The sequence below is a fragment of the Pteropus alecto genome, unplaced genomic scaffold (genome assembly GCF_000325575.1).
Source record: "Pteropus alecto unplaced genomic scaffold, ASM32557v1 scaffold7, whole genome shotgun sequence".
Lineage (NCBI taxonomy): Eukaryota > Metazoa > Chordata > Mammalia > Chiroptera > Pteropodidae > Pteropus > Pteropus alecto.
In genome coordinates this window covers 22,934,090-22,956,414 of record NW_006494614.1, presented here as the reverse complement: position 1 = coordinate 22,956,414, position 22,325 = coordinate 22,934,090, and the positions used below count along the sequence as shown (strand labels likewise).

Here is a 22,325-nt window from a genome sequence, read left to right as displayed (position 1 = left end):
TTATTCATTTGTATCCATCTCTTCTCCATAGTATGAATGCAAGCTCCATTTAAGCTTTAATTTCTGTCTATGACCTAGCAGATATTTAATAGTCATTTAATGTTAATGAATAGATAGATAGAGATGGATAAGAAATGTAGTGAAGAAAAAATTAACATATTTTTTCTTCTGGTTTGATTGTAAGTTGAGGCAAGCCCCTTCCCCTGTCTGGGTTTCAATTTCTTCATGCATAAACTAAGAGGTTTGGACAAAATTCACTCAATGGTTCCTCTAGCTTTGAAAGTTCATGATTCTACTGACACCACATTGTAATCAAACTAACCTTAGATATAATAACATTAAGAGATGGAAAAACACCACTGAATTAATCTCTTGCCTTATAGCTGCCCACCCAGACTACATAACAAAGATATTTTTATGCTCTTAGCCTATATACATTTACTAGAAATAGAAAAACTAATAGCACTGATTTTTTTAAAAATCACAGAAGTACAGGAATGGCTGAAGCCCATACAAATTTTTAGTGTTTTCAACTTTCCATTAAAAACAAGTTTGACCATCATTTGGTTTTTATCCTAGTTATCATGGCTTGGAGGAAGGGACTATATGGATAACTATGTTAGCAGCTCTTTTTCTATATGTGCTCCTATCATTGCCACCTAGTGGAAAATCCAGTTAATATGGTCTACAATGCAGCAGGCTAGGTTTTATCTCCCAAAAATTGTTTTGGCAGTCAGTGTTCAAAAATGCTCCAATCAAATCACACCAAAGTGTTATAAAAGGTATTTTCTATGGATACATTCAAATAAATTTCTATTTTCTTTTGTATTTATTACTTCCAAGTTGAAGAGTATTCGTAAAAGGTATACTTGTCAAAAACAATTTCATAAGCAAACTTAATGGTTTAGATACTATACATAGAAGATATTATGCATGTCTTAAATCATGAAAAACATAACTTTCCTAGAATATTTCTTAAATACCAGGAATAATATTAACCACAAACTCATAATGGATTTTCCTATGTTATCATTCATGAAACTTACATTGTTTTTACATTCGGAGGTTAGTATGATTTAATTCTATGGAGCAGAGAAAAGGACAGATAGCTCCTCCACCAAAAGTTTTGTTGGTTCTATTTGTTCTCACATTTTCTCTATGTTATTTAACAAAAATAACATAGAACAACACATTTTAAATATATTTTTTAAAGCATCATATCTGTCTGATTAATCATGTTCTGCATTGTTTATTTGGAATATACATAGGGAAAAAAGAAAAAGGGGTTGAATCGTATATTTGTAAAGCCACATAAACTTTTATCCTTCCTCTAAGAAGCCCAAACCCCTAGTGTACATCCCTGAAAAGGGAAAAAGGCTAACTTTGTTTTCTAATAGAGCTGTACCAAATAACTCTCCTAGGCAATCACACTGACAACAAACAATAAAGAACCTGTTATAAAATAACATGTTTTTATGATACGCTGCCAGGAAACTAAGCTTTGCGATGGGATAAATGGCACCATCCGAAAATATGGGCACAACGGAGAATAGGAAATATGGGATTTATTGCTTTAAAATCAAACTAACAATGTATTACAACAGTACATTGGGAAAAAAATATATTAAATGCTCTGAGGCCACTAAATAACCATGAATGATGAGAAGGTGTTTAAATTGTAGACCATGTGAGCAGCTGTATTGCAAGCCTTATGAAAACCTCTTGAAATTGGTTTCCTTTTCCAATTTAGAAAAGGAAAAGAGACAAAAGATGGCATAGATAGGGGGAAATCACAAACAAGTACAATATAAATGAGTCTTTTAGCATTAATGTTCCATCAAATGTTGTTTTCAATTGCCTTTTTTATTACGCAGTTCCTAGAGTTACCTTTTGACATCTGTTAATACTTTTCAAAGGGATGTTTGCTTTTAATTTACTTACTGAAGAAAAACAAGTATTGATTCTGAAAAATTGTTCAATTAATGCAGAATGTCGAAGATTAGAATTAATCTAATTTCATGAAGAAAAATTGAAAAATATGCTCTTCTGTATTGTTTTCATGCTATTGGCACAATTCATTTTAATTTAAATTTTGTCACATAGTAATAATTAATATTTGCTGTCCCCAAAGTGAGAGAAGAGTGCTCTATCATTGTACTTCTTCTACATCTCATAATATATAAATACCGCTATTCAACACCCGCTACATCTCCTAAGGGACAGTTAGTTACAGTTAATCTTCAGATTTCAGCCAAATTGATTGGTGAGAAATCATACGTCATAAAATAAAAATAAGGGCATAGGGGCAACTTGTGGGCACTTGGCCTTTGGGGACTTGTATGAGTATTTGACTATTCTTGGTCTAGAAAAGTGAAGAGCAGTATGGGAAAATTAATAAAGCTTGAAAAAGAAAGAATTGATAAATGTGGGAGTTCCCAAATGAGAGTCCCTTTACCTAGAATACTGGAACTTATCTTTCCACAGACAACTCTTATTCATCCCCGAGTTTCCTCTTAGACAACATTTCCTTTAGGAAACATCCTTGAACTCCACTCTCATGCCTCCCCGCCCTGATCTGAGGAGCTTTTTCGATGTGCTTCTATTCATTATCATGGTCCTTATCATGTTATATTCTCATTGTTTACTACCTTAACCCCTCACCCTTTATAGACTGAAGAACACAAGATTTTGATTTATTTAACTTTGTATATGCTGTATATAAGCACACAAAGAAAGTTTACTAAATAAACAAATAGAATGAATGTCTGAAGACATGTTTTATACAATCTTTCTTCTTTTAAAAAAGAAACATTTATTTTGTTTGTCCTGCAAAGTAAATTCTGAAAATTCTATGCAATCGCAAATATCTTCCAAAATGAGAATCATAAGAAGCTTTATAAGGAAAGTTGTGGTTACACATATTTTTATTTTTTATCAAAGGAAGTTTAGTTGGCAGAGAAGAAAATAAAGCAGATTGGAAATTTTATGCCTAACACTGTCTCTTACAAGCCAAGAAACTTGTCTGAGGTCACTTCTTCAACTGAGAAATCAAGAAAATCCTATATTTGCTATCTGATAAAATTGTTGCAAGGATCAAATAAGTTAATGGGAATAAAATAATTTTGAAAATGTTAAATTGCTATATTAAGGGTATTAGATGTTTTTTAAAAGCATAAATGCATTTTTCTTACATAGTGTTTTCTACTTTTTCTTATACAGAGTGAAAGTTGAGGAATACATTTTGGTGATAAGCTTAAGTTTGACATTGTTATTGTCCGTCCTTGGATGTAAATAAAACTCTTTGGCCTATAAGCTTTAGACTTAAGTCCCTTGTGTTTCTTTGTGGAGGAGTGAAAATTCAGTATGAAGTAAAAATTTTGCATGCCTGTTTCAAGTACTTTTAACATTGGCTACAGTGTACTGACTGAAAAGCTCCTTAGTGGACCTTCAGCAAAATGATAACACCAGCTTCCAGGTTCTTTGTTGCATTCCTATAAATGGCAGAACAAAATAGAAAATAACTAGTCCTAACTGGTCTCCACTGTGCTGTAAGACTAGACAGCAGAAAACCTACAATCAGCTAGACTATAAAATAATGGACAATATTGTGACTCTACTGCTCCCGCAGTCAAGACAATTTAATAACATCCTAGCTTCCAGAATTCAGAATTATAATGACTTGAAGTGTCTTTCAAGGCCAGTGAACCAATAAATCAATTTTACAAGTACTCGATTGGTATTCACCACAATGAAGGGATACTCTAAGGTTTCTTCTTCTTCCACCAGAGTCCAGAAATGACAGTTATTACAGAAATTCGGTGTTGTCTGAAAACTGCTTCAGTACTACTGCAAAGATCTTACTGCCTAACATTTAAACATGGCACAACAGTTGTCCCATTGGCTTTCTAACTCAGCCACTTGAGGTGTGATAACTCATTAGTTGAAGAAATACTTTCTCAAGTATCTACAAGCTAGAACAGTAATGTGGCAGTTATAAATTGCTTCCTGTCCATCACAGAATATAGAAATTTCACACTATCCTTCACACTAATCACAATTCTTCCCTTGGAAATAAGTTATTTGAACTATTCCATTACTGAGATGCCTGATAACCTTTTCTTTTCCCATTTGGAGAAGGGCACAGAAACAATTCAGGATCATTGTATCACCCCTGCTACACTCTATGATATGAGTTTTGTGACTAGAATTTAACAGCTCCAAGGGAGGGAAGGGGAGAGAGAAAAAGAAAGAGAGAGAGAGAGAGAGATTGACATCAATAGCATATTTATTAAGCTGTAAATTCTTTAGTTACCCCCAAAAGAACATTTGTCCTCTAAGATATATTTTAAAAACTCCTGTCATGATACTATAAAATACCCTTTTAAAGAATTGCTTAGTGAAAGTTTAACAATTCAAAAAAAAAATAGAATTATATGATACTGATGGGGACAATTATGTATCATTATATAATTCCTTACCTTTATGTCCATGGATATCTATTGTAAAATCATGAACAGAGTTCTAAAAATAACCTTTACTTTTATACTATTCCATGCAACACTTACTTCTAAATAAATAAATATTGTACCATCTATGCAATTTTCATTCTTGTGAATCAGACACCATATGGCTTCCTAACCTTATCTCTTACACTATACATTTAGTAGCTCTCACCCCCTCACACACTCACACACTCATTCACATTTTCACATACATATTTCATCCAAACCAGCCAGTCTTCAGATCTTAGAATGTGACCTACTTCAGCAGTCCCCAACCAGTGCTCCTATGAGAATCTAATGCCTGATGATCTAAGGTGGAGCTGAGGTAGTGATGCTAGCGCTGGGGAGCAGCTGCAAATACAGATAAAGTTTTGCTGGCTTGCTGCAGCTCACCTCCTGCTGTGTAGCCCTGTTCATAATAGGCCACAGACCAGTACTGGTCTCTGGCCTGGGAGTTGGGGGCCCCTGGCCTAATTCTCTGCTTCTTTTTCTTTTAATGCTCTTTCCCCAGCTAGAATACACTTTTTCCTCTTTTTTTGTTAATTCAAATCCTTCCACATCAAAGTTTGTTGCTTCCAAGAAGCACAGAATTCTTGACTTACTGAATCTACCATTCATCTTAACCGTACTTTGGCTATTCTCATTAGATATTTATGCACAATATGCACCACAGCAGTTATCAGTTTCTTTTAAGTTGCCTCAGAAGGACTGTGGGTGCTCCAGGTGATCATGTAGTGTCTTCCAAGTAGCACCTCCAGACAAGATGCCATCTACTTAACTTCCCGTCATACCCAGTTCTATCTGTTATATGCTATACACAAAATAGGCATTGAAAGCTTTTTGAATAAGTGCTTGAGTGAATAAAAAGATGAAAAACTGTTCATTGTTTAAGACATTCAGATGATTACTAGGTATCTCCGAGGTATGAATTTTTTTAGCAATCTGGTATTGATTTAATCTACCATAGTATATGGTTTTATACTTACCGGAACAGAAACTTGAGGATTATCTGCAAGTTTTCCCAGCACAGCAAAGCCATCGACATTGATTTGGCCTCTTGGCTTTATAGGTAAAGATTCAATTCTGTTGCAGTCAACAAAAAGAGTAGCCCTACTCCTTTCCACACCAATCATAATTTTATGCCATTGGGAATCAAACAAGGAGGGAAAATTTGAAAAGGCTGCAGTTTGGAGACTTCCATCCAGTCCCTTGTATGAAAACGCAACAGATTTTGTTTGGCCATTAATCTTCACGCCAACTTGCTCCTTCCCTGAGGAATCCTGAATCTGCCAAATGCTCCAGTTCTTTTCAAGTGTGCTTCCAGTCATCCGAAAAGTAGTTAAAAAGGAGTATTCTTCAGGCAGTCCACTGGGATATAAATGCCTGAGTAAAATTTTAAAACAGTCAATATAAATCTTGTTTTCTGTAACCATGCATATTACCGTATTCTCTTATTATGCTATTTTAGATTCCAGACCTACAGGAAAGCTACAGTGTGAAAAACTAGGTACTACTTTTTCCTTTCATGACTGTTCATAAAGACCTTCACAGAAGTTCAATCATTCATGTACATTAATGCTCGATCTTAAGATATTAAAATAAAACCCTTCCTCAAAGCTAAGTAGGGTTCCCAGGGCTGCATAATCTCAACAATATTATTGGTTGTGCTACCTAAAGAGCTACTGCTCAGCAATCCATCTCAGCCAAGAAATACATTCTTGCAAAGTTATTGGCAATATTTCTTCCACAAATGAAAGAAGAGATCATTTGGAATCCAAATCAGCTCTACTAGTTTATGACATCATTTAATTAAAGCAGCTTTTAAATATTTTGTTTTAATATAACATGTTAGAGTTCTTTGTTATTTCCATAATTGCTTGGGTATTCCCCTCCATAATTATATCCTAGACCCACATAAGCATTTTGAGAATCAGTAACTATGCAGACCTCAGAAGCTCCTTCACACTAAGAATGTTTCCCCCCTCCCTCCGCCCCCGCCCAAGGGAGTTCAAAGTGTGGTTTAACTAGCAGCTGGTTGTTTGTCACTGGATGTATGATGAGGGCGAGGTGACCAGTTCTTAATTCTCTACTCCAACCCAGTTGGAGTTGTCCTCAATCTGACAACTAAGTCTGCATCATTGCTACCTCCTTTATTGTTTTACATGGCAGCATAAGACCATCAGTGTCCCTAAGGCATCTCCAGTCTATGTAGAAACTGTGATCTGGAGCTGCTACAACTACCTGTATCTTCTTCTGTTGAAGCCGAACTGCTAAAAGCTGAGGACCAAAATTTTAAAATGTCAGGACATATTAAATGTAAACTTCACCTTTTAAGGACTTGAAGGTTATATCTTTCTACCTTCCTCCTAAATATAGAAAAATTCCTAAGTAAGCAAGTGCTAGCAAAACTGGCTGCCAAATAATTTTGCTTGCTAAATAATTAAATTTGACATTTCTAAGAACAGGACCCAAAATTCCAAACAACCCTTCTTCAGGTCAAATTCCTATTATGTAGCCCATTTCTTGTGAAAAGCAAAGAAGAGAAAGGCAAGAATAAATATCTAAAGAGATGTTGATTTAATGCTACAAACTAAGATTAATAACATATAAATTTACATATTGGCATATGTGTTGTTGCCAGTTACATTAAAACATATTGATGGGGTCAAGAATTTCTAAACCAGAAAATTCCTCAGTTCCAAGAATATTTCGTAGTAAGTGAAATTACTTAACTTGCTAAGATTTTCTATCTTTTTTTAGCATTTTTAAAATTTATTTATTGATTTTAATTAGTTTCACGTATACAGTACATTGGTTAGACATCTACATAGTTCATAAAATGATCCCCCCAGTTGCTCCTTCCCTCCCCTAGCCCTCCACCTAGCCAACATATTAATAACTGCATTCCCTATGCTGTGCTCCCCATACCCGTGACCATCTATCAACTACTAATTTGAACTTCTTTTACACTTTACTCCATTCTCCCAGCCCCTCAACACCCCTCCCCTCTGTCCATCACCAAATCGTCTACTATATTTGCGAGTCTGTTTTTGATTGGTTTGTTCTTTTTGTTCCTTAGATTCTGCATGTAAGAGAAATCATGTGGTTTTTCTCTTTCTCTGTCTGACTTAAAGACCTTCTAGGTCCATCAAGACAATATCTTTTTCCATCCCGTTCCTTTTAGTCTGTGTGTGTCTTTTAAGTGAATCTCTTAGATGCAGCATGTGTAGGGGTCTTGTTTTCATATCCATTCACCCACTCTTTCAGTTGAAGCACTTAATTCTTTTCCATTTAAGGTACTTATTAATAGGAATGTAGTTGCAGCCATTCTTTATTCCTGTTTTTGATACATGTTTTTTCGTCTTAAAGAAATCCCTGCAACATTTCCTGTAATATTGGCTTGCTGGTGATAAATTCCTTTAGCTTATTTTTGTCTCGGAAGCTCTTTATCTGTCCTTCGACTCTAATTGATAGCTTTGCCAGATAAAGTATTCTTGATTGTAGGTCCTGGGTCTTCATCACGTTGACTATTTTGTGCTAAGCTCTTCTGTTCTACATAGTTTCTTTTGAGAAATCAGCTGCCAGTCTTATAGGTGCTCACTTGCAGGTAACTATCTGCTTTTCTCTTGCTGCTTTTAAGATTCTCTTTGTATTTAATCTTTGGCATTTTAATTATGATGTGTCCTGGTGTGGGCCTCTTTGGATTCCTGATTTGGGGGATTCTCTGAGCTTCCTGTGTTGTATGTCTATTTTCTTCACATAGTTAGGGAAGTTTTCCATCATTATTTCTTCAAATAGCTCTTCAACATCTTGTTTTCCTTCTGGTATGCTGATGAGACAGATATTTTTACCTTTAATAGCGTCCCATAAGCTTCTTAAATGTTATTATAATCTTGGCTTCTTTTTTCTTGCCATTCTGATTGAGTGTCCTTGGCTTTCCAATCCTCTATATAGGTCATTTGATCCTCTTTATTCACTTTGTTTATTCCATTTAATATACTTCTCATCTCAGATAAGGTGTTCTCCATTTCAGACTGGTTCCCTTTATAATTTCCATTTCCACTTTTATGTTTTTAATTTTTGCTGAATTTATCTACACTTCTCAAAAGTTCATTGAGCATCTTCATAACCAGTGTTTTGAACTCTGCATCTGTTAAATTGCTTGACTCCATTATTTCTGGATCTCTGTTCTGTTATCTCATATGGTTTCTGCTTCTTTGTCTTCCCATTTTAACTGCTTTCAATTGTTTGTTTCTATGTACTAAGCAAAGCTCCTAAGTCTCCCAGTCTTATTAGTGTGGATTAATTAGTGTGTAGTAGGTGTCCAATGGCATGGCCTTGAGAGGGTTTCAGCTGCAGGCCAAATTTAGACGAAGCCTCTGCCCCTCCAGGGCCACCTATTAAGATTCAGCAAGCAGTCCACAGATGCTGTGCTTACAGTTGCCTCAAGAGGCCACACCAGAAACTGCTGTCAGCTGTTACCAGTGTGAGCTAGGTGCTGCTCAGCAAGGAGCACTTGACTTGCTGAGGATACACCTAGATGTGGCTTGGACGGGGTGGCGAATTGGGGGAGGTGGAGTTTCGGGGAATCCTCTGAATAGAGAGACCTCTGTTATCCAGTATGATGACCTCTTGGCTATGGCAGTGCTGAGTCCGCACACTGGGATAGGGGAGGGCTCAACAGAGGAACAGTGGATACCACCAGCATTTCTGTATAGAGCGAGTCTCAACTGGGCCCTCACTCCAACAACTCAATGTCTCCCTGTAAGTCCCTGGTGCCCCTTGTGCACAGCCTAACTGCCACTGGTGCTCAGAGTGAGCAGATCCCTCACCATGAAAGTCTGCTCACAGGCACAGCCCCTTTAAGAGGCATCTGCAGCTGCCACCGCCACAGCCTCCATCTTACTCAGCTGCTCAGACCAGGCAGCCTCACGTCCTTGCCTCATTCTACCTTCTGCCATTGCAGGGAGATTTCTTAGATTTCTCCCTAGTGGTATGGCTTGTTCATCTAGATCCCAGGTGATTTTTCCTTGCTGTTTGCTCCTTGTTTCCCTGATTTGATCACCAGAAGGATGAACAGAGCCTCTATCATCTACTATTTTTTCCCCCTAAGATTTTCTATCTTTACTTTCACTTTAATTATAAAACTTTGTCATCCCTTATAATGACATAAACAAACATAAAGTAACTATGTTTGCAAACCTTCAATGAAATGGGTCAACTATGTCAATAAATGTCAATACTTTGTTAATTTTATTAAAATAACAAAATTGTGAAACTTTTCATCTGAGTACTCTTTTATCATCCAAGTACTTCTTTTAGCCATTATTTTCTAAAATGTCTTTGGTTTTACTTATAATATTGGGTGAATTCTTTTGTGAGTACACATTCTTAAATGATTCCTGGTAATGTGTATTAAACTTATTTCAAAGCTTTCAGATCACTAAATATCTTTTATGTCTGTCAAGTGCACAGCAGGTTTTAACAAGTATATTTTAAAAGATTCCGTTTGGAGCTGAAGAAGAAAAATTTATCCAAGAACTATTTCCCCAGAACAGAGATGTCTACCACATCTATTTCAATATTTGTTTTTAATGTAGATTCTGTTTGTCATATTTCCTTTAGATTTTTAGAGTTTTCAGAATATACACATTCCAGAATAACTTCTAGGGAAGAAACTAAGATTTAATAATGACAGCATAATATAAAACCTTATAGAAGTTTATACATTTCATTTAACTGACCTCAATTAATTTGGAGCTGAGAGACAAGTTTTAAAAGTTTTATTCAATGGTGAAATTTGACAAGTATCCATTTAAATTATAAATAGATTATTTTAATATTATTTTCACTTAATAATCTAAACTTAACCAGATGATTAAAGAATTTATTTTTCTTTTTTGTTGAAGATAGTTACAGTTGAGGTGTGAGGTTTTCATAGAAGGAATTAAATCCTAATGCTTTTTCTTCTTCTCTTCCTTAAAGCATTTTTCTTATAAGTTTTTTTTTTTAATTTACATTACCTATTATTTGTTTACATATGTACTAAGCAAGGCTATAGAATTTCATCAGTCCTTAGGATATAAAAAATAAATCTGTTTTGTTTTGATTTTAGAAGTCACAGTAACTTGCTTGAGTGACTTTTGCAAAGACATCATGAGATTAACTGAAGGATCTGTCCCAATTTGTGATTTATTCAATTTCTCCTGCTAAGTGAGCAAAGATAGTATCTTTAAGGTAGGAAAGGACATAATGTCCCCACTTACTTCTGATCTAGTTATGTAATGCCAAAATTTTTTTAAAGTGGGATGGTGGTTGAAATTGTTAGAAGTACAATTCATTTATAGACATATTGTTAACTCAAGGGTATTGGTCTGTCTTTCTCTATATACATGAAGATTAAATACATATATATAAATTTGTGTGTGCTTATGTGCATATATAAACATAATCAAGATTATCATGTTATTGCTATTTTAAACTAGGCTCCTACAGTATGTCAGTATGATAAAAGGAGAAAATTTGTTTCAGTTTTAAATTAATAAAACATATTTGCATTTGTATATACTTAAGATGATTTAAAAGCCCTCCCAAGTCTAATTTATAGAACAGTCAGTTCCATTGTCTTTTTTGAACACCTGAAATTCTGTTCTTGCAAATATACTGTGCACATTGATAAGTAAACTTGACAGCATATGTAATTTAAAAGAAGCTGAAACTATAAATGATTTATTCCGTTATGTTACAATCCACACAGAGTATCTTAAAAGGAGATCCATAAGAGTTTGAATAAAAGGTAAGAAGTCTTTAGACCTTGAAACATTTATGACCTTAACCCAAAGAAAAGCGAAGGATTATATGTGTTAAGGCGAAGAAACACAACATGTTTGTAAGTATGAGTTGAGAATGTGAAATTACACTGCCTAAAATAAAGAATAAAAAGCAGCAAAAAAAAAATTTCATAATCTTTCAAAAAATAAAAAAAGTAAATAACAGTAAATTGTGACTATCATTTTAGCTCTATATGCCATACTCCCACAAAGATCCTGCTAATAGTTTATTTTCACTCCCGTGGAGCCTGTATTCTCCAGCATAGAAATTCTCTTTAAAACCAAGACAGTACACTCGTTGCAGATTTAAGAGCAATTCCAGTCCCTGCCATTCTTACCACCTAGTTTTTGAATGAGTAGGACTTGGAAGGCAGCTTGAAAAGAAAGAATCTGCTAAGGAGAAAAGACTCCCATCTGCATATACTCTCTCCTAGTACTCTCTGCTGCTTTTAGACAACACTTAACTAATACCACTGCATATCAGGCTCTATTCAAGCCCTCTATATTTATTAACATTTACTCTGAGAGAACTGAGAGAAGTGAAGCAAAGATTATTTAAGTAACTTGCCCCAAAATAGACTTTATTACCTATCTGGGACCCCATCTAACTCAGCCCTTTTGCCCTCCTCCTCCTCTTTGAATTTCATTCTTCTACTTCCTTTTCTACTTCCTCCTTTTATTCTATCTTTCAATAAGTCTTGGCAGTAAAACAAGAGTTTTGGTGCTTGTGGGGCAGAGAGTCAAGGAGATAGAAAATATGGGACATTGGTTATAGCCTATGAAATATATTGAGTGATAGCTCTAGGTCCTTAAGAGAAGAAAGACAAACAAGATAAGCAGGAGGAAGGGGTCTATATGGACTCAATCTCTGAACTTAGAGTTAATGACCGTGCAGATTGTACCTTAAATCATAGAAGAGAAAATTAGGTCAGCATTAAGGGTCTTGTGTCACGTTTAATTATTTTTTTTAAAGGAAGAAAAAAATAAAAGTTTTCCAAGCTTATTTAAGAACACAACTAGCACTTCTGTGCATGAAAAGAAATTATGAGCAAAAAAAAATCAATAGCCCTTATCATGCCTTTAATCTTTCCAAATGCACATTGTTTCCCAGGGTCAGTATTGAAAAAGATTTAGAAGCACAACCTCTGAAGCCAATCTGCCTGGATTTCAGCCCTCCCAGCACCTCCCAACCCTGTGACCTTAGGCAAGTAACTTAAAATTTCTGGCTTCAGTTTTCTCCTCTATGAAATCTGGATAATAATGTCCCTACTACAGGGTCATGATGAAGATTTGATGCTATTTGGGAAATTTATTAAAGGAGTTTATTCAGTGCACTATTATTGTTTTATAAAATATAATATATTCAAAACATGAATATCTACAATCTGGTACTATATCAAAATATTCTAATTTGATCAAAATTTTAATTATTGTAAATATTTAGTTTCCATAACATTCTTTTACTGTTCTAATTCATCATTATTTACCTTTACATCTTAATTTCTATCAAGCCCTAATTTTCTTGTCCATCTACCCAAACGAATCTTAATTCTATTTTTTTGCAATGCACTAAAACACAAAATAATCATAATAATCACATATAGGGTGTTTAGACAATATAAAACTGAAAACTCTGAAGCTCATTCATAACAATGGTATGACTCAACACTTACACATACACTAAAGCATTCAGTTATGAATAATTTAAAGGATAAGAGTTCCAAAGAAGGAGATAAATTAAGCGGAGGATTTTTTTTTTAATTATTATCACTACCATTGTTTCTGTTATCATTATTCTAGTTTTGCTTTTGTTTGGTTCCTGCCGGGATGTGTGGTTCTATTTCAGCACCAAGATGCTTGAACAGCACCATTGTGAGTCTTCTAACCACTCTGTGGTTCCCAGTTAAATTTATGCTTAACCTCTGGCACTGTTCACAGAGGGTCCTTTCAGTTAAAACCAGACAAATTACAGGAAAACAGAGAGTAAAGTAATAAGAACATGTCCTGAATCGATGTATAATAGTCTCAGTGATTTTTTTTTTCCTGGAATGGAAAGTAAATTACATACTGAAAACATGAAGAGCATTCACATATTCAGGCACTGAAGATAGGTTGGTAAATAAATTCCTTCATCTTTAAATAAAATCATGATCCAAGAAACATTAAGCATGAGAAGATGCTCTAACATTGGTTAGCTTTTCATTTAAAAAACTGCATTTGAGACAAATAATTAGATTTAAAAAATTTTTTATATCACCTGGTTGGAATCCTGAAGTCTACGCTATTTCCCAGTTTGTAAGCCACTTGTAATGAAGTTGATCCCACTACCCTTTGAATAGCTCTTCTGGATGCTGCTTTATCTATCTGGAACTGAGAGATCAAGTCAAACCCTATAGAAAGGGAATGCAAAATAAAAAGTCTAAAATGAGATTGGTTTTATTCTTTTCCACAACCTCCTCAAATAAAAGAAACTATCAAGTAGGTTTATAGAAAGTTACTCACCTGGTAAATCATCTTGGCCAATCCTGACCTTTGGACAGAGTTCATTTCCACCATTAGAATTTGAATTGATAGGAAATCCTGCAAAAGAGATCACATGTCATCCTCCCTCATCTCTTATAGGGATCGCGGTGATATGTCAATAATAATAAGAGCTGAGCAACTATTAAAGTACAATATCATACCAAACAGCTTGTTAATAAGTAGTGTATCTGGCTTTACTCTATGACTCTAAGATTATAATTCATTCATCTTGACTCATCCTGTAAAGGTGGCAAGACACAAAGTTACTTTAATAATTTCTGCTGGGAAAATGTTCCTTTTGGGGAAATTAGGAATTTTTCTTCCTTTTAGAGCCAGAGCTGCATGACACTCTTAATGGCATAGTATCAGAAACTTGTTTGGAAAACTTTTGATGGTTTGGGCTAGAAAATGCTCTATAAACACCACAAATTTTAGAATTCTTAAGAGAATCCAGAGCCACCCTTGAGCCAGTTCAGTGAGACTTCTGGAGAATGGAGTTCTTAGGAAACTTTGTGAGATAGAAGAGGAGTTGGGGGGTAGGTGGTGGGGGGGACTCATTAATCCTGAATAACATATAGAGAATGTATTTAATTTCATAAATTCATTCTAAGAGATCAAAAAAGGTCCCAACTAGACTATTGCTAGCATCCTAAAATGGGGGAGACTGATGAGAAGAAGAAAACCATGAGGAAGATTAAATGCTCAATTTGATGAAGAATCCTAGAATGAAATTGGATGCTCCTTACACAAGTGGAAGGTCGTAGGGAGAGAGTGTTTTTTCACCACCACAGAAGAGCTCATATAAGTGTCCAACCCCAGTGCCCTGCTGAGACTCACCTGATGGCAGAGACTTTCTAGACTTCAGAAAAAGCATTTTACGTTTACAAAAGCTTTGGCCCAGCCATCCCCATAAATCAAATATATTGTTTATATCTTCCAACCCCCAGATAACGGTCTTCTATCCATCCATCCATCCATCCATCCATCCATCCATCCATCCATCCAACATTAACAATCACCTTCTGAATCAATCACCTTCTGAACCAGGTAGGCACTGTGCTAGGCACTGGAGCACCCAGATTGACTTTTCTGCCAACTTTGATTATAGCCAGGACTTCTTTTTTGTACTCAGCACTGACCACATACACACACACACACACACACACACACACACAGAGTTATAGAATACACCCATGGTCAAAGCAGGACTGAAGAGTAAGGGTGTGAAGGACAATGGATGCCTCACTAAGTCCTCACTCAGCCACAGCCCTCCCTGCCTGATCCTTTCTGAGAACAGGTGATATTTCAAAATATAGAAACTGTGGCCCTTACTTGGGCGACGCTTGACAGTCGCAGATGCCCAGGGTCCCAAGAAACTGCATACAAAGAGGAAAACTGGAATTTTCCTGGAAGAGAGAAGAAAAATGACTCAAACAGGAGTCTTTGCAGATGGGGACTACTTTAATATTTTCAAACATGGTAAACTTAATTGATGTAGGTGAGCAAATCTCAGTCATCTATTTTGTTCATTTTGAGTTTAAAATCTGATTGAGAAATTTAATGAATTCTCATGCTTCCAGTTTCTAATTTAAATAATCATAAAATTGTTGTTTTTTTCTATCTCATCGTTTCAGTTTCTATGTATCTTACTGTTTCTATACCTATTTCCTTATCTCTGTTTTCTTTTATCTTAGTTTTTCTGCTCTCCATTTCAGTGGCTGTCTCTTTCTCTCTCTCTCTGAGTCTCTCTTCTGTTTCTCATGCTTGCTCTTTTCTGTCTTACTATCTCATCCTTATCTCTGTCTCTCTCTTCTCACTTCTTCCCCCATCAATTCTCATCTTAACACCAGTGCGAAAGCACAGACCCTCAGCTCAAGGGACCCCAGCCCAGTATCCCTGCCATTCTTTCCATTATCAAGGTCTTACCAGAAATTCTTCATTTTCCCAATCAGTTTCCTTTGTTGTCAACAGTCCTGATGAAGAAAGAGTTGTAGGGGAGACAGTGCTCCCACAAGACCCCTTTACTGTCACTCTAGGACTGATCTGTTTTGGACCCAGCCTTTGTTCCTCTTGCCCTTGTGAGGGCTAAAAGCAAAGGGGGCGAACCAGAGGCATCTGTTGACACTTTAAACCAAAGCAGAGGGAAGGGGTGGGGAAAGGCAGCCTTGTAAACCCAGGCCTAGCCAGAGGTGTGTCCCCAAAGCTAATGAGGTTACACTGAAGGAGGGATTAGCAAGGGAAAGTCTGCTGAAAAGGAAAAAAAAATCAGGATGTGGAGAAATTCACCAGAAAAACCCAGGCAAGTGCTAGAGGAATACAGTGGAAGCTTTCAGAGAACTGAGGTAAAGAGGGGCTCACTGGAAAGCAGGGATGTGAGAACTCGTGGGAGCCTTGGTGCCCATCCAACTAGCTTTGAATTCCTGTTTGTTCTGAATCTTACTGGTTGTATATCCTTGAGCAAGTTAGTTAATCTGTCATTCAGTTGCCTTAACTGCAAAATGGATTGAAAATAGTTACCTAAAACAGTTATGAGAATTAAACGAGAGAGGAAACCAGAGAATCTAATGCTTGCCTCAAGAGAAGAGTCATTGTTCCTCATATGATCATCATTATAGCTAACATTTTGTTATGTGCCCCTCTGTTAAAAATGCTTGAAGCCTAGTGACGTTTAACTCTCACAACCCTATAAAGTAAGACTAAAATTATTCCTAATCTATAGATGAGAAAATTGAGACACAGAAAATGAAGTAACTTGTAACTTGTCCCAAATTGCACAGCTAATTACACAATACATGTTAGCTCTCTCTACTTATTGGCTGGAAATATTGATAAAATGTAACATCAAGCCTCCTAGTTCTTATTTCTTCTTAAACTCTATGATTACCAGAGCTAAGCAGAATATCCTTAGAAATAAAGAATATACTATCCTCTATAAACAAGTTGAGAGCAAGTTATAAGGAGCACAGACCTGTACAGAGAGATTTTGTCAGCACTATGTCACACATACCGACTCTCTCTCCAGAACCTGAGCAAAGAGAGACAGAGACAGACAGTGAGCTCACACCCCACCCACTCAGAATTGCCCTGCTTCTGGCTCCATCTTGGGGGACATGAGTCATCTATCCAAAAACAGAGACATTCATGGTCAGAAGATTCAGTAATCTTAAAAGGTCACGGTATCTAGCATAAAGTGTTTTTGCTTCCTTGAAATTTCTTCAATCTGTTTATTAATTTAATTTTTATTTAATTGAAAAATAAAGTGTTTCTTTTCATTTGTTTGTTTCTTTTAAAAAATTCCTTTTCTCTCTGCTTTCCTCAGCTCACTGGAGAGTTTGCCCTAATAAGCTGTGAACCAGGCAAATTTGAACATCTATATCATTTGTTCACCACTCCTTTTCTACTCATAACCTACCTGTTAAAGTCCTGTCACTTCCTGGCACAGGGACATCCAGTTCCTCACAACGTTTGGAGTTTTCTACAAGACTCTCTCATTCTCCTTCTATCTATCATGATTACGATTCCCTAGGGTAGCCATTGTGGCTAAGTCACAGAATTACTAATGGTCATAGTCTAGCGTATTCTTGTAAATCTACCAGTGCTTATTTAAATGGAGTGGTTTATTAACCCAAAGAACTGAACCTGCAATGGTAGAACTTCAGAGGAGAAATTGTACAGCTGGGTCCTTCCTGACATCTTGAAATCACACAAGACAAGCCAGCCCTGGATCCATGGGGAAAAGGGCCTTTTCCAGAGGGACCCTCCCTACTGAAGTTCTTTATTTGCAATATAGATCCTTTAATATTATTTACTCTGAGGCAAAAAGAAGAGAAGAAGATTTTCCTACATAATTAAGAGTTCAAGAAAAACTTTTGCTAAGTGTTCCAGAGATCTCACCTGCTTTTGCCCCCCGCCCCACTTTAAAGAGTCCTCTACAGCTAGAATCTGAAAGCAAACGAAGCAGGGGATTTTTAATAAAAGATAAAATAATGGGGAAGAAAATAGATTTGCTTCTAAGTGGTTTGGCTTCTTTCTAGTTTGTGAGTTTTATTTAAGATGGTGAAAAGCAAGAAACAGCTCTATCAAAAAAATGTAAATCGATACTTTTATTGCATATACACACATCTGTATATACATTTTATTTATATATGTATTTAAGGACAATTTCTTCCTCCTTCTACCTCCATTTTCTATTAGTCATATTTCCTAACATAACATTAGAGTCTCACAGAGAACAGTGCAAACCCTAAACTATCTTGGTCTGGGTCAGGTTGCACCTAAAATCATAGGCATGTAAGCTTTTTCATCATTAACACTGTACCTGACAGTCTGTTCTTAAAAAAACATGAGGAAATGAAATCTAGTCAATCCTATCAGATCATAAATGCACTAAGTCGGCTTAATATTTAAAATGATCCATGTTGTAAATAGAAGTATTTTATACAGAATAATTATGCTTTCACCTCTCTTTAATCTTTCCCCTCCACACACACTGCTCTGTACAACATACATACACACTAATCTTTCCCTTTCTATAAATCCAGAATTTTTTTACTTACAGTTTACATCAGGGAACAACCATCAGAAATAATCATCTTTTTCTGATCATCGACTTTCTTTCATTTGTTTATGCAATCATTCAGCAAACACTTGTTGACTAACTTATATGTATCAAATATGTGCTAGGAGTTGAGGAGACAAAAAGCATGAATAAACGTAGCCTTGCCATGAGGAAGCTCAAGGCCCAGTGGGGAAGTCCAATATGAAAATGACTGCAACATAGTGAGTGAAAAAGGCTGTGGCATCACTGAAAGCAAGTATAAACTCAATTTAAGGGCACTGGGAAATTTTTCATAAAGAAGGTGAAATTTTAAGGGACGAATAGAAGTCTACCAAGAGAACAAGTGGATACAGGACATTTGGAGCAGAAACAACAGCAAGTGCCATGACAAAAAGGTAGAAAAGAATATTTTAGAAACCCCAGGTTTATTTCAGGAACTCTTTCACTTATAAATATTTATTGATGACTCTTCTACCATAAGCCCTGAACAGATCTTAACACAGAGAGATGGCAGAGAAAGGCCAAGTCTCTGCCACCACGAAACTTACATGTTGGTGGGGAGACAGATACTAAATACATCTACAAGAATAAACAAGATAATTTCAATGGAAAGTGTTATAAAAAATAAAAGAGGACAATGCACACTTAAGAAAGGCAAGGATAGGTTTAGAGGCTGATCTAGATGAAGGGGGTCAGGGAAGGCTCCTCTGAGATGGTGAACTTCGACTCAGATGAGACTAAGAAGTAAGACCCATAGGGTAGATTGGAAAAGGAGTAGGGAAGGAGCAAGTAGAACTACCTGGTTTCGAGCTCGTGCAACCGAGTAGACGGCAATGCCATTTTCTAAAAGAACAAATCAGAGGGCCCTGGGGAGGAGATGAGTAGGGGATCTTTAAAACCTTTGAAAGAGTTTGCCTTTATTCTGGCTGTTATGGAAAGTGGGAGAAAGGTTTGAGGACAACAATTACTTCTTTAGATGAATCTTCAGAAAAATGGTTCTGGTGTCACTTGAAGGATGGATTGAATGGATTCAATCAATATGTATACATACACACAACAGAAACAAAAGTTTCAGAAGGCAATACTTACCCATGTAAATGTGGTGCACTCTGATTTCTGTTTATTCTATTTCATTTTGTAGTGATGGTGACCAACTCAATAAATTAATATCGATACTAGCCAATAAGTTGCAACCCATGGTTTTGAAAACATTGAATTAGAATACAATAGGCTCTAAAAATGCCAAGAGATATCTTTTCTCTTGTTGCCTGGTATGGGCACAGTGTTTGGGATGCCTCATAAAACTCATAGAATAGTAGAGCAAGTTCCTTAGTTTTAATACGACTATATTATTTTGAAAGTACTCTTTTGAAGTGAAGTTGTCGTAAACTTATTAATTAAAGATGCCATGGCTCCTATATTTACTTATTTATTGATTAAAATAAACAGCACTTTAAAAACTAGTCTCTTACTAGTATCTAGTTTTAACCTTTCTTCTGTCTGTCTTGTTTTTAAAAATAAAAGACCCAAAATGCCTAGTGGCACATAGCAGTTGTGCGAGGATGCTGCAAATTACCCACAGCTAGAGCCTGAAATATATTGTAGAAATCTCCGGCTGAGAAGCTAATTAACAATCAGAGAGTTGCTAAAACTAGGACTCCCACAGTTTTGCATTGGGTTCAGTTTTACTGTAAAGAAATTTCACCACAATCAAAGCTCTATTTTTAATCTGCTTATTTTGGTTCTATACTTGTAATTGTAGCCTAATCATACATAGCAAGCAAATAGAGCCCCGTGATGATAGATATTTCTCTCTGAAATCACTCACAAATAAATGTGTTCTCTCCATGGACCATTAACGCAAGGCTCTTATTTAACACAAACCCCACCCCCACCCCCAAGCTTTTAATCATATTACTTTTGTTTTCTCTGAAATATGAGCATTTCCATTTTCCCCAAGGAAGAGAGAAATCAATTCTCCTCTATGGCTGTTGCTACATTTGCTACTTTGTGGATTTTCAGTTTATAGCAGCTTGTTGAAAGCATCACTATCTCCATCCAGGTTTCTAATTCAGGAGATTTAAAGTGGGTCTGAGAATTTACCTTTCTAACTGGTGATGCTAATGCTGCTGGTCCAGTGAAAAATGCTGCCCATAAGGGTCTGTTTTCAACTCCGTTTAGCTATCCATCCTTTGTTACAACCGACATTGACTTGCAAACTGTAAGTGTTTAATAAGTATTTGCTGAATAAATTTTTAATTAAATTTATTGGGATAACATTGGTTAAAAACATTATATAAATTTGGGGTGTACAACTTTATTATACAACATCTGTATATTCTATTGCGTGTTCACCACCCAAAGCCTAGTCTCCTTCTTTCACCATGTGTTTGACTCCTTTTATCCTCTTCATCCTCCCGCCACCCCTTCCCCTTTGGCAACCAACGTTCTGCTGTTCATATCTATGAGTTTGTTTGTTTGCTTGCTTTGTTTGTTCGTTTATGGCTTTCTGTTTACATTTTTAAAAATAATTAGCAGTTGAACCCATAAGAGCTACTGGGAACTTTTATGCTCATGAAAAAAAATTACACTAATTTCCTTACTGGACACATATTAAAAAATTTACTTGGCAGAATGAAGGTTTCTCTTCTTCACTATTATTATTTATCAACCAAAGAATACAAAGTGTGTTCCTGAATTCCATGTTATTCTTTATCAGTAAAATAAAGAGATACTTGATTCTGAAATCACTCTTTCTCTTTTATGAAAGAACCCTGAACTAAACATTGTTTTTATGTTCCATCCTATAAAATTTTATACGTAGTCGCTAGCTTTCACATTCTATGAAAATGTTTTTTCTGCACTAGGTGGCAGTGTGATCCTGATATTTGAAACCTAAGCAAAGAAATCAGACTAGAATTTGATTTCCAGTCTTTAGGTAGATAACTTTGATTTTATGCAAATATTCCATTCTTGGTTGTTTTTCATATGTAGATATTGAAGTATTATAATTGATTCCATTTTAGGGTTGCTCTCAGAAAAAAATATGCCATTACAATGCACTCTGATTGTTCATGAAAGTCTATTGAAGAAGAGACACTGAATGAACAACTAAATTTAACTCTGCCCTAATAGGCGAACCATCCACTCTATCCAACCTTGCCATCTCCAACATGAGCCTTAAGGCATCGCCAAGGTTAATGGTGAGGGCTCTGGAGCCAGACTGCTTCAGTTCAAATCTCAGCACCACCACTTTCTAGCTGGGAGACCCTGGAGACATAATTAACTTCCCTGTGACTCAGTTTCCTTGACTATAAATATGAATAGAAGCACCTGTATTATAGTATAAGAATTAAACTAGAGCTTAAAATGGTGACTGAAACTCAACAAATTTTAGCTACAAATTTTCTTGTTGTTACAACTTGCTCTCCTCTACTTAATTCTCCCACTCGACCCAACTCTGCTGCAGTAAATAGTGTTTCGTTTAGATGTCCTTAGAAAAAAAGGATTTGGTGGTGCTGGAGGCTAAAAACTCTTAGGCAATATACAACTACTGGAAAAACTCACCTATAGATATCAAAGGCAATCAATCAAAAGCCTCCTCTTCCCTTCCATACTCAAATCTTTGGTTGTTTGCTACATCTTTGATTCTTCCTCCTATAAAACTGTGCTTCATAAGCCCTTTAAACTCACCCCAGAATCAATAAGACCATCTCTTCCATAATATTCTGTGGGTTTTCAAAAATGTTTATCATCAGAATCTCATTTGTACCTCACAACAATCCAACAAGATACTGGGGACCACCCTGTTTCCCTGGTGAAGAAACTTAGATGAAAAGGAAAGAGAACTGCATAAATCCATGGTTACTTAGTGACGAAAGAGATACCTAATCTATTGACTGAATCTTGAAC

At 36.0% G+C, this 22,325-nt stretch overlaps 1 protein-coding gene across 1 annotated transcript in view; it reads right to left on the bottom strand.

The window, feature by feature from the left end:
• The window catches only part of COL9A1 (collagen type IX alpha 1 chain), an 88,103-nt gene extending 72,308 nt beyond the window's left edge, over positions 1-15,795 (bottom strand). Inside the window, exons 1-5 of the mRNA XM_006926405.2 lie at positions 15,782-15,795; positions 15,188-15,261; positions 13,835-13,912; positions 13,590-13,722; positions 5,489-5,885 (exon numbers count right to left, since the gene is read on the bottom strand). Of these exons, the coding sequence (XP_006926467.1) occupies positions 5,489-5,885; positions 13,590-13,722; positions 13,835-13,912; positions 15,188-15,261; positions 15,782-15,795 (696 nt within the window). The remainder of the gene's footprint in view (positions 1-5,488; positions 5,886-13,589; positions 13,723-13,834; positions 13,913-15,187; positions 15,262-15,781) is intronic.
• Between the last annotated feature and the right edge of the window lie 6,530 nt (positions 15,796-22,325).